Source organism: Macrotis lagotis, chromosome 1 (assembly GCF_037893015.1).
Source record: "Macrotis lagotis isolate mMagLag1 chromosome 1, bilby.v1.9.chrom.fasta, whole genome shotgun sequence".
In the NCBI taxonomy this organism is placed as follows: domain Eukaryota; kingdom Metazoa; phylum Chordata; class Mammalia; order Peramelemorphia; family Peramelidae; genus Macrotis; species Macrotis lagotis.
The window spans coordinates 99,087,341-99,099,374 of NC_133658.1; the positions used below are offsets into that span (position 1 = coordinate 99,087,341).

At 44.4% G+C, this 12,034-nt stretch overlaps 1 protein-coding gene across 4 annotated transcripts in view; it reads left to right on the plus strand.

The window, feature by feature from the left end:
* TTC7A (tetratricopeptide repeat domain 7A) overlaps positions 1-12,034 on the plus strand; it is a 182,143-nt gene that overhangs the window by 142,389 nt on the left and 27,720 nt on the right. For all 4 annotated transcript variants that reach the window (XR_012472232.1, XM_074205337.1, XM_074205346.1 and 1 more), the window contains exons 16-18: positions 717-833; positions 2,308-2,402; positions 4,707-4,838. Coding sequence is in view for 3 of the 4 variants with exons in the window: in XM_074205337.1 (XP_074061438.1) it covers positions 717-833; positions 2,308-2,402; positions 4,707-4,838 (344 nt within the window). In the remaining variant the exon portion in view is untranslated. The remainder of the gene's footprint in view (positions 1-716; positions 834-2,307; positions 2,403-4,706; positions 4,839-12,034) is intronic.

Here is a 12,034-nt window from a genome sequence, read left to right on the forward strand (position 1 = left end):
TTTATCAGTAAAATGGAAATAATTATAGTCCCCTCCCCCCTTCACAACACAAGGGCATTGTGAGGTCCTAATGAGATGATAGCTATGGAGGAAGAGGTATGTTAATAATGGTCACATAAGCACCATGCATTTGCATGGTAGGAGGGTGAGAAGTTGGGGGGGGAGGATGACCTGGGGAGATCATAGCCAGCCTCTTGAAGGAGGTGGGACTTTGGGCCTGTCGATGAGACCTGGAGGAGCCTCTCAAATGGGTCAGTGCTTCTTCAGGAAGCCCTGGAGAGGGTCGGGCCAGGAGTACTCTGTGCAGTCCTTAGCTCACTGCGTAGGTTCACTTAAAAGGCCAGTTATAAGTCAACCATTTGTTCTAGGGGCCAAGCATGCAAAGTCACTACCCAAATCCCTGCATTCCTTCATTGTGTTGGGTGAGAATCTAACATTTACCCAGAGAATTAAGTGTAAGATACTTGGAGGAGAAAAATAACAAGTTAAGGGTCCAAGAAAGGGTTTGGGAAGGTTGTAAGAAAGGTTTTAGTAAGATGACCAGGATGAAAGGGAAGGAGTTGCCAAGGTGCAGGGAGGCACTGCAGGCCCAGATGCTTGCGAGCCTCACACTGCCATGTTGGGGTCGAAGAAGAACGAACTGGTGGTAGGGGGGAATCTAACTACTGGTTCATGATGGTCTTGAAGATCCACATGGGTTCTGTTTCTCTCTACAGCCTGATGTTCACAAAGGCAAAGCTAGAACGCATCCATAAAGGCCCCGAGGAGGCTCTTGTGACCTGCAGAAACATGCTGCGCCTGTGGCAGTCCTTGTATAATAGCTCTCTGCTCGGGTAAGGGTCTGTTTTTCTGGACTTGGGGGTTGGAGGGAGGGGCTGGCACAACCAGCTGCTGCAAGGAGGAAGAGGAGGAGGAGGAGGAGGAGACAGTAGAACTGATGGAGTCATTGTGCTATGCACCTCAGAACCAGGGTGGGGGCAGCGAGATATTGAGGAGTTGCAGAGCTTGGGAAGGTGTCAGCCTAGGGAGCTCTCATGGATCTTGTAGCAGGGATTCCTGGTTCGAGTAGATGGCTCCTCAGGGCCATAATTATGACAAGAAACTAGACTGTACAACAGGACAGAAATCAAAGGATGGTTTATAGGGAGGAGGAGAACCAGAGGAGGAGGACTCATGGGAGAAAGGTCATCTGAGCTGCGCCTGGAAGCTGGGATTGGAGCTTAACATATGAGTGTGAAAAGGCACAGGGCTGGAAAACCTATGAAAAACTCTAGTCCTTGACTGGAATGAGGAGGCTTAACTTCGGATCCATGGATTTGTTATTTTAAAAATACTTTGGTAACTGCATTTCCATATATAATTGGTTTCCCTAGATAAGCCTATGAATTCCATTTTAAACCCTTGAAAAGATGATTCTGAGAAAGGAGTCCATAGGCTTTCCTCCAGCCCCAGCCTGCCAAAAGAAATCCATGACCCAACAAAAGTGAAGAAGCCCTGGTCTAAAGAGCAGGGAGAAGAGTGCGAGGCAGCTGAGAGGATGCATTGGACCACATTGACTTTCAGTGTGAGGCTCAGGAGGCTTCATTTTATCCAGAAGACCAGGAGAGGCTGCTGAAGGGTTTTAAGAGTGGGTGATATAATCCAAGTTGTACCTTAGGGAGATCGATCTGTCAGCAAAGTGAAAGATTGGATTGGAGAGAAGAGTTCCATGTGGGAAGTGAATTTCGGGTAGTGGAAGACAGAGGTGGTGGAGGCCTGAGGAGGGGGAGAGCAAGAAGAGACCAATAGGAAAAATACTGTGGAAGTAGGATTGATAGAACTTCTTAATTGATTGGATGGGAGTGGGGGATAGGGTGAGGGTGGGCTGTAGTTAGAGGAAAGAGAGAACTGTGTCTTCCTAGTTACAGCATCAAGGACTTGGAAGGATGGTGGCGGAAGAGAAATCAGAAAAGGAAAAGCAGCAGCTTTGGTGGTGAATTTAGGAGGTCTACTTTAGGATACATTGCGTTCAAGGTACCAGCAGAACACCCTAGTAGAGATGTCCAATAGGAGGAACTCTCTATGTATGGACAGAAATGACAGCTACTATCCAGTTTGCAAATGAGGAGGAAAACGGAAGCCTGGGCAAATTGACTAGTCCTAGATCATCCAGCAAGTTGCTGGCAGAGCTGGAACTTAGACCAGTGCCTCTTAAGTACCTTTTCTCTTGGCCACATTGCCCATGGTGGTAGCCTGACTCTGCCTGGCAGTCTTATTTCTGACCAGCATGAAAGGTTCCTCATTTTACCTCTAGCCCTTCTTTTCCAGGGTCTCTGAAAAGGATAGCAGTTTGACTGAGGTGCCAGTGAAGAAGCAAGGTGCAATATATTTGACCCTGCCCAATAACTTGGAGGAGGAATCAGGTAAGAATAACATTGAAATGAAGACAGCCAGAGTGGGGAACAGGGGGAAAGGGAGAAGGATGTGAATTAGGGGTGTGTGTGTGTGTCTGTGTCTGTGTATTTTTTATAAATATGTGTATATATATATATATATATATATATATATATGTCTAGACATATGTGTATATATGAAATGAATATCAATAAAATGTTTTAAAGTTCCTAGAAGAAAAGAAAAGTTATATGGGACTAACCCACCATCTTGTTAAGTTTAATATATGCTTTAAAAAAAGCCCAACTTATATAACAAGAACAAACCTGTGGCTGCATATATGATCCTTTTTTTCTTTGTGTATTGGAATGTTTATGTTGATGATTGTTAATTTCATAATAAAAAAGAAAAAATTAAAGAGCAGAGGAATAACCCTGAGATTCATTGTGAGCATGGCCCCCTTTTCTTTTTTCTTGCTTGCTTTTGGGGGGGGGTTGGGGGGGGTTTGCAAAGCAATGACTTGCCCAAAGTCACCCCGGTAATTAAGTGTCTGAGGCCGAATTTAAACTTAAGTCCTCCTGACTCCAGGGCCAGTGCTCTATCCCATGCACCACCTAGCAGCCCCCAGTGGCCCCCCTTTTTTAAGCTGCACCTAGGAATCACATTTGACCTGGAACATAGACATAAAGAGTGTCATATGGACATTGTTCAGTTTCTTTCACTTAACCAAATCAAAGGTGGGTCTCTCTGAAAGTTGGGATAATTTTGTTTCCACACAATACCAGGAACTTCAGTAGTTCTTTGGAGCCTGTTAAGTAGTGCCCTGATTTCTTCCAAATAAACTCTTGGTAGGTAATTAGGTGTAGGATGATGATTGGGATGGGGTGAAGAAAGTAAGAACCTCATTGGTCTCTGCACTTGCTGGGAAACATGACAGAAGAACAAAAAGAAAATGGTGAACTGGACAGAAAATGTCTGTATGTGAAGACTCAAGGCTTGCTCATGTCCAGTTAAGGAAGAACAAGTAGTGAATCGATGGACTTGCTTCTTTTTATCATTTTGTTCTCAGGATTGACCTTACAAAATAAAATAAAGTTGATGCTTGGCTTTCACACTTTATGTGAAAAGCAAGTTGTATGAAATTCATCAGTACTTAGGTGATACAAAAGACATTTTCATTAATTAAGGATTTAAGGCAAAACTTTAAAAAAAACTCAGGTTCCCATGGCAAAGAAACTATAAGCAAGATATAATGAAGTTTATGTTAATATTTGTTTTTCCACTTCATAAACATGTCAGAGAGTTCACATTAGGAGTGACTATAAAGTCTTGAACCTGATGGTACACTTTACAAATCAGATTCAGTATTTCTGTTTTCATTTCATGTGTGTCTGTTTGCATGTATAGGTCTAAACATGAAGACTGAAGCTTCTCATTAATGAGAAACTAGTTTTTAGAGGAATCATTAAGCTCATATAAGCTTACATTGTCAAGTAAGGTCATCTGCTTGTTTGGACTGGTGTCTCCTGAGTTATTAGGGAGAGAGAATGAACTTGAATTTCAGATGTGTGAGTGTTTGTGTGTTCATGATATGAGCCTCTGAGGCCACACATTTCTTAGCAGAATTTCAGACCCTCAGGGTCATCCCAGAATGTCAGCCACCTTCAGAGGTAAATTTAGCATCTAAACAACAAGAAACTCCAAGGAATGGAGTTCACCTGGTTAGGTCTGTCCTCTGAACACACCTGATGGTGGAGAAAGAGTTTAGGATGTGGAATTAGAAACCTTGAATTTTAACTGTCATACCTGCAACATTATGTCTTTAAGATCAAATAACTTAAGTTCTCCGGGCCTGAGTGTTCTCACCAACAAATCCAGGGCCCTTTACTTGAAGTCCTTTAAGAGTTCCTATAATTTCTTAATTATACACTTAAGTTTAAACATACATATATATATATATATATATATATATATGTATATGAGTATATACATTTATGTAATGAGCTATAGTACATCAGTTAGTCAATAAATATTTCTTAAACATCCATTGTGGAAAGGCAAACAACAGTCCCACCCTCAGGGAGCTTACATTCAAACAAGTTAAACAGCATTTAAATAATTAGGTAGGATAGAGAATATGTGTGTATGTGTATTTGTGTTGTGTGTAAATATATTACACACATACACACAAAAAAAAAGTTAATGGAAAAGAATCTTAGAAAGGGTAGAACTCAGCTTGGAGGGTTGGGGTCACCCACTTTCCCAGCCAGTGACTACTTCATGGCAGGAGTTGTTTTTCCTTAAGGCTTAATCTCTCTCTCTTTCCCTCACAGGTTCTTTTGCTGCTTCCTCCATTGCAGCATCCCGCCTGGAGGAGGCCATGTCTGAACTCATGATGCACACAACAATGAAACAGGGACCCGTGCAGATGTGGACCACCCTGGAGAGGATCTGGCTCCAGGCGGGTGAGTCCCCAGCCTTAGAAGCTGGGAGGCATTTGAGAACCCAACTCCACAGCAAAAGGTTGAGGAAATACAAACAGTCTGGCTCCATTCTGGCTACTCTGGGCTGTCAACCCTCTGTGCTCTCAAGAGTTGTGTTGGGGTGAGGCCTCCAGATTTCCTACCTAACCTGAGAAGGCCTGAGTGGGCTAAGTAGTTTAATCTCAGAGCTCTGACAATTTGCTGGATGACACCTCTGAGTCTGTTTCTTACACCAAATGCAGATAATAACACCTGCCCTACCTACCTCACAGGCAGCTAGCTAAGTGGCACAGTGGATAAATTGCCAAGTCTGGAGTTAGAAAGACTCATCTTTCTGAACTCAAATCTGGTCTCAGACTCTTACTAGCTGGGTGACCCTGAGTAAGTCACTTCACCCTGTTTACCTCAGTTTCCTCATCTGTAAAATGAGCTAGAGAAGGAAATGGCAAACCACTGTAGTATATCTGCCAAGAAAATGCCAAATGAGAGCATAAAGAGTCAGATTCAAATTAAATGACTCAGCAACAACTACCATCATCTACCTCACAGGAGTAATAAGTCAGTGAGATAAACTAAGAATTATTATACAGAGAAGAGGTATTTTAGTACTGGAAATAGCCAGCACCTCACCTCTTCTTTCCAGGTAATCCAGTAACATCTTAAGACCATAATAGGATGGGCATAATAGAAATATAGTGAATTTATGAAAATCTCCTAGGGGAAAAAAATGTTATTGGTGTTAGTCATAGTTAAGGAGGCATAATGGAAGGAGCATTGGACCTCAAGTAAAGGGCCCTGGACTCGAATTCTAGTTTTACCACTTGGGTGTTTTATGTGAATAATGTATGTATGGATGATTCAGTGGCACAGTGGATAGAGTACTGTCTTCAACACTATCTGCATGACCCTGGGCTTCATCCTGTTTGCCTCAGTTTTCCCATCTATAAAATGGGGATAATTAAAGCTCCTCCCTTACAAGGCTTCGATGAGATGGTCATGGTAATGACCATGATATGGTCCTGAGTCCAGCACAGGAATATGACCAGCTGGGCCTCCGTTTGCTTCTAGATAAATATCTTTCACCAGTGACAGCTATGACCCACCCAAGAGCAGTCTTCACATGTGGAATACTATGATGAGACAATCACTAGGGTCCCTGCTGGTGATGGTAGCTCTAAACCTCAAGAGAAGTAGGGGGCTGCAGGCCAGACTCTGGGCTGACCACTTTTTACCAACATCTCCATTCACCACACCACCACTGCCTTTATAGGAAGGCTGGCAAAGGGCACCCTGAGCATCGTTGTAGGTTGTCCCTGCCCCTGAGAAGCTGACATTCCAGAGGGGAAGCTGACATGAGAAGATGTCCCAAATAAAGAGCTGGCGATTTTGATTTGGGAGGCCCTAGTTCTTGGGATGGGTAGGTGGACCCAGGAAAAGGCCAGATGTAGGAGGTGAAGGAAACAAGACCTTTTTTTTTAATCTGGTGAGCTTCCTGAAAGTGTTTTTTTTTTAAGATTTTATTTGAGTTTTGAGTTTTACAATTTTTCTCCCAATCTTACTTCCCTCCCCCCCCAGAAAGCAATCTTTCAGTCTTTACTTTGTTTCCATGTTGTACATTGATCCAAATTGAGTGTGATGAGAGAGAAATCACATCCTTAAGGAAGAAACAAAGTATAAGAGATAACAAGATCAGACAATAAGATATCTGGGTTTTTTTTTTCTAAATTAAAGAGAATAGTCCTTGAAATTTGTTCAAACTCCATGGCTCTTTATCTGGATACAGATGGTATTCTCCATTGCAGATAGCCCAAAATTGTCCCTGGTTGTTGCACTGATGGAACAAGCAAGTCCATCAAGGTTGAACATCACCCCCATGTTGGTTGCTGATAGGGTGTATAGTGCTTTTCTGGTTCTGCTGAGAGGCTGACTTTACTTTGTTTCCATGTTGTACATTGATCCAAATTGAGTGTGATGAGAGAGAAATCACATCCTTAAGGAAGAAACATAAAGTATATAAGAGATAACAAGATCAGACAATAAGATATCTGGGTTTTTTTTTCCTAAATTAAAGAGAATAGTCCTTGAAATTTGTTCAAACTCCATGGCTCTTTCTCTGGATACAGATGGTATTCTCCATTGCAGATAGCCCAAAATTGTCCCTGGTTGTTGCACTGATGGAACAAGCAAGTCCATCAAGGTTGAACATCACCCCCATGTTGGTTGATGATAGGGTGTGCAGTGCTTTTCTGGTTCTGCTGAGAGGCTGAGAGAAAGGAGTCCTTTTTTCCAGGCGGGAGAGGCCAAAAATGGAGCACAGTGTGTGAGGGACCGATGGAGGTCCATGCAGCTGGACTTTGATTGAGCAAAGGGGAGTGATGGGAACAAAAGACCATCCAGGTGTTTTGGAGTCACATTGAGAAGCACTCTGAACACACCAAGCCACAGGTGTTGGTTTTTGGTCTGGAGGTCAAAGGGAACCACTGAAGATCCTTGAGAAGAAGTATCATTCAGACTTGTACCTTAGGAGGGCTCGGTGAAGTCAGATCGAACTGCTGACGAATGAAGGCCTCATCTATTGACAGGTTTGTCTCCAGGCTGCCTGTTAAGAGTTCTGAGGCCTGTGCTCCCCCAGTTAGTCAGTGGCAGTATGGGCGAACCTTCCATAAGGAGGTATCTAAGCTTGTTCTTCTCTAGAAAAAACCAAACCAGGAGCTCAGATGAAGGTCCAAGAACTCAGAACCCTCGACTGGTGCGTTTATTCAGGCTTTTCTGCTCTCTAGCCACAGATGAGCTTCAGGAGCTCCTAGAAGTGCCCATTGACATCCCAGATGAGTCTGGAATAAGAGTTCTGAGGCCTGTGCTCCCCCAGTTAGTCAGTGGCAGGATGGGTGAACCTTCCATAAGGAGGTATCTAAGCTTGTTCTCTAGAAGAAACCAAACCAGGAGCTCAGATGAAGGTCCAAGAACTCAGAACCCGCGACTGGTGTGTTTGTTCAGGCTTCTCTGCTCTCTAGCCACAGATGAACTTCAGGAGCTCCTAGAAGTGCCCATTGACATCCCAGATGAGTCTGGAAGGGGTTTTAGAGTGGCGCTAGCCCACTTAGACCAGACTGGCCCCTCCCAGGGCAACATTGCAAGGCTTGACCTTCCTCCCTGCAGGCCTCGCAATGACTCAACTACGTGGAGCCAATATTTGTGGGAAGACTGGGGAGGAGGGGGAAAGAGTGAGCTCTTTATAATTCTGGAATGTGAGTGGTAACCTGCTTTGGTGCTTGGGAAGACAGAGATGACCCACTCTCTGGTGAGCACAGTTAGCTTGTGTCCATTTTTTGCTCTTTTTTTTCTCTGTCTCCTTTCTTCATTCCCCTCCACCTTCTCTCTAACTTCATCTAATCAACACTGATTACATTCAAGAGAAAGATGTGGTGGATACAGCACCTCACCTCAGAAGGCTTTAGTAGGACAGCCCTCAGAAAAGTTCCACTCCTGAGCTCCAGGCCTGGACTGCTCAGGAAGGATGCTCTGGCTTGGGTTCAGATCAAGGCCTCTCCAGGGGCAGCCACTTTGGGGCCCCAAGAGTCAGGGCTGAAGCAGGTCATTTCATGGGGGAGGTGAGGTGGAGAGTCCTCTTCCTCCTGGATGCTCAAAAAAACTGCCTTCCTATGGATAGGATGATCTCTGAAGGAAGGGAAAGGGAAGACTCTGTTCTAGGCTTTGGAAAGCCAGGGTCCCCCCACGTAGAGGCTGGCACCCCAGCTCCATATGCATTTCTCAAAGCTTGAGATGTCCCAGCTGTTGGGAAGAGCTTCAGGGAAAGCTCTGGGAACCGGAGAAGAACTCGGGCTTTGGCTGTTGTTCATATTTATTTTTAAAATAGCACCAAGGGGGAGGGTATCCCTCCCTGTTTTTCCTCTTCTCTTCCTGTCCTACCTCTTTCTCTCCCTCCTGTCTTCCATCTCCCGCTTCTATCTTTTCCACATCTTCCCTTTCCCCCTTCCTCTTCACTCTCCTCTTTATTCTCTCACTTCCGATTTATAACCTCTGCTTTTCTGTCCCTTCTCTTGTTCCCTCCATTCTTCCCCCTGCTTTCTAGGATTAAGAGCAATGATAGCCTATCCTTTTTCTTTAATCTTTTAACTGAGCCATTTCTGTTTCCCTTCCATTCTTCTCTCCTCTCATCATTTTCTCCTCTCCTCTTTCCCATTCCTCCTATCTACCTCTTGTTTCTTCTTTACTTACCTCTTCCCTTGCTCCATTTGCCCCATCCCTTACCTCTCCTTTCAATTTGTCTGATTTCCCCGTTCTTCCCCATCCTCAAATTCTTGACAAGTAGCTAGGACATTATTCAGCTAGAGATGGGAGTCTCCACAGCAAGGCCTGAATGAACAAAGGGCCCAGCCTCCTCCCTAGCCCATCTTAATACCACTGAGGTGTCCAGAAAGAACATTCCTCCCCGGGGATGTTTCTGGAATGGATGAATCCATCTGGAATGGATGAATCCATAAGGCTTTCCCGTCTCACGGTTTACCAGGATGGTTCATGGTTGGGTGGAAGGCAGAGTAGCCCATGGCCCACCCTAGCGGATGGGGCAAGAGGAGGGAACAGGAGTCCTGGTGAGGAAATTGGACCCAGCTCTCATGGAGGCACAGATGAGGCTGCCTAAGAAAATAGAATAAATAGAATAATAGAATAAATGATAGTTCTCCAATAACTCAAGGGAACAGATGTTTTCCATTTTCCGAGAGAATGAGGGAGACATTGAGGGAGACATTCTCACACACAGAAGAAGAGAAAACCAAGCAGAAAAGAAAAGTAGCCCAGGGGCGAGTGAGAAAGGAACAGTAAGGGAAGAGGGAGAAGCCAAAGGGGGAGGAGAGAAGGGAAAGATAAAAGGTAAGAGACATTGAAAAAGAAGAGAATGGCAGAAAGAGGACCTCTGCATTTTACATTAAAGATAGGATAGCTCCCATTTTACTGAAACAAAGAGTAAATTTTAAAATGGCAATAGAAGTGATCATCTTCCCTCCCCCTGATCCTGGAGGGGAGAAAGGCTGTCCAGGCCGGGTCAGATTGTAGATTCAGTCAGTTGTACACAGAATGGGCATGATGCCCATCCCCGTTCACGCCTCGAGGGCAGGAGCCGACTTCCCAGGAATCACCATGTTTGGTAAAGGGCTGGGAAGGGAGCATGGGGAGCCAGCCTGGGGACACAGGATGTGGGGGGGCAGCTTTGCCAGCAACCCCCAACAGCCCCATTATTTCATCAGCCCAACCTGAGTCAGAGTGGTCCTTGGCTGCCTTTGGCAGAGCCCCACCCCAAGGTCCTCTCCTGGCCTCCCTGGCCAGCTCTTGGCTGTAGGGCTCTTGTTTGGGTTCAAGCTGTTTTCCAGGCCAGGCTGGCAGACAGGACCACTGAGCTGCTGCAGAGAAGAGGAAGAGCCTTTTCTCCATGGCAAGCTCTTTGCTGACCTATCTATATTGATTTTGCAATATTATGGGTTTCCATTAACCCCTAGAAAGTTAAGGAAGTGTGAGAAGTGAGATGCCCAGAAGTCCATCCTATTTGGGGAGGACGTATGACATTCCATTTAGAGTTGACCTGGGAAGCTGCCCGCCTCCTTTTCCTATGTTCCCCTTCCCTCATCCTACTCCCAGGGCTCCTAAACTCATGCTCTTCACCTTTTTGTGATAGGGGTTTTTTGTCTAAAGTCTGGTAAAGCCTATGGGTCCCTCCTCAAAATAAAACTGCATAAAAGGTAAGATTACAAATCTTATAGTCATTACAAATTACTATCATATTGAAATAAATATATTATGGATTTCCCTTTCACAGTCTCTGCATAGACCAATGATCAACACCTTTTGCTCCAATTGTACAGCAGTCATGACATGTTTGGATTCTCAAAGCTGTTTCTGTCTTCAGTTATATAAGAACAATCCAGTAAAGACCCTTTCTAATCTGCACTAGATGAACCCAAATCAGTGGGTCAGGCCAGGGCCTCAGGTGGTAACCCTGGAAACTAGTAAGAGGGGGCCCCTGTGGTTTAGGTTCCCAGGAGGAGTGTGGGTTCTCCTCCTAAGGCTGTACATTAGCTAGCCCAAGTGGCCAGACCAGGAACACAAGAGCAGGACTGCTTAGGCCAGGATGCTTTGCTGGCCTCCAGAACAAGGTTAGGCCCTGGCTCAATTCTAGAGTCTAAAGTTTGTTTATTTTGTCTTCTTTCCTTTTGTTGCTGATCAGACCCTTTAAAAAGAAAGTCCTCTGTCTGGCCTTTGTTCTAGGAGCATTGTAAGTACATGTTCAGACTAGAGGATTTGAAGGGAACCTAGGGGGCTTGAGTACCAGCCTTGGTCTGGTGGCAGCAGCAGTGAGAAGTCTGGGGCCATAGGCAAGTCATTTAACCCAAGCCTTGCTTTCCCCATCATACCTGTGCTACTTGCCTCATAAAGCTGTTAGCCTTCAAAGAACCATGTAAAATTCTCCAGAATTCTTAGGGCCATTTTAAACTTTAAGAGCTTTAAAACTGCATGTAAGCATTCTTTTGAATTTTCTAAATAGTGCTGGGCAGTCATTTGTCATTGTGGATAGAATACTGAACTAGTAGGCAGTAAGACCTAAATTCAAACCCTGCTTCAGACATTTATTTGTTGAGTGACCTTGAACTAATCATTTAACCCTCTTAGCCTCAGTTTCTTTTTCCATAAATTGAGAATAATATAATCTATATCCCAGAGTTCTTGGGAGGGCCAAATGAGATGATGTACATAAAGGACCTTGTATACCAGAAAGCCCTGCCTAAATCTTAATTTTTATTTTTAAATATTAGTTTTTATTGTAGACAATCCACAACCCCAGCTTGGAGTAACAGGCTGAAAAACATCAGCTGGTACTACACCTCACTGGCCTCATTTCTTCAGAGACACTCTGTTCTTTGGGGCAATTAAGTAGCTGTTTTCTAGGGACTAGATAGACCCTGAGATGGGGGTAGGGGATGAGAGAGCGAGAGAGAGAACCCAGGCCAAGTCTATCATTCTTTTTGCTATCTTTCATTCTCTTATACCTGAAAACAGCCCTCATATCTCTTGAAAGCTCTCTCCTCCCACCAGGATAATTCTCTGTAGTTCCTTTCACTAGTCCTCATGAAAGGCATTTGAGGTCTGACACCATTTTAGTTGTC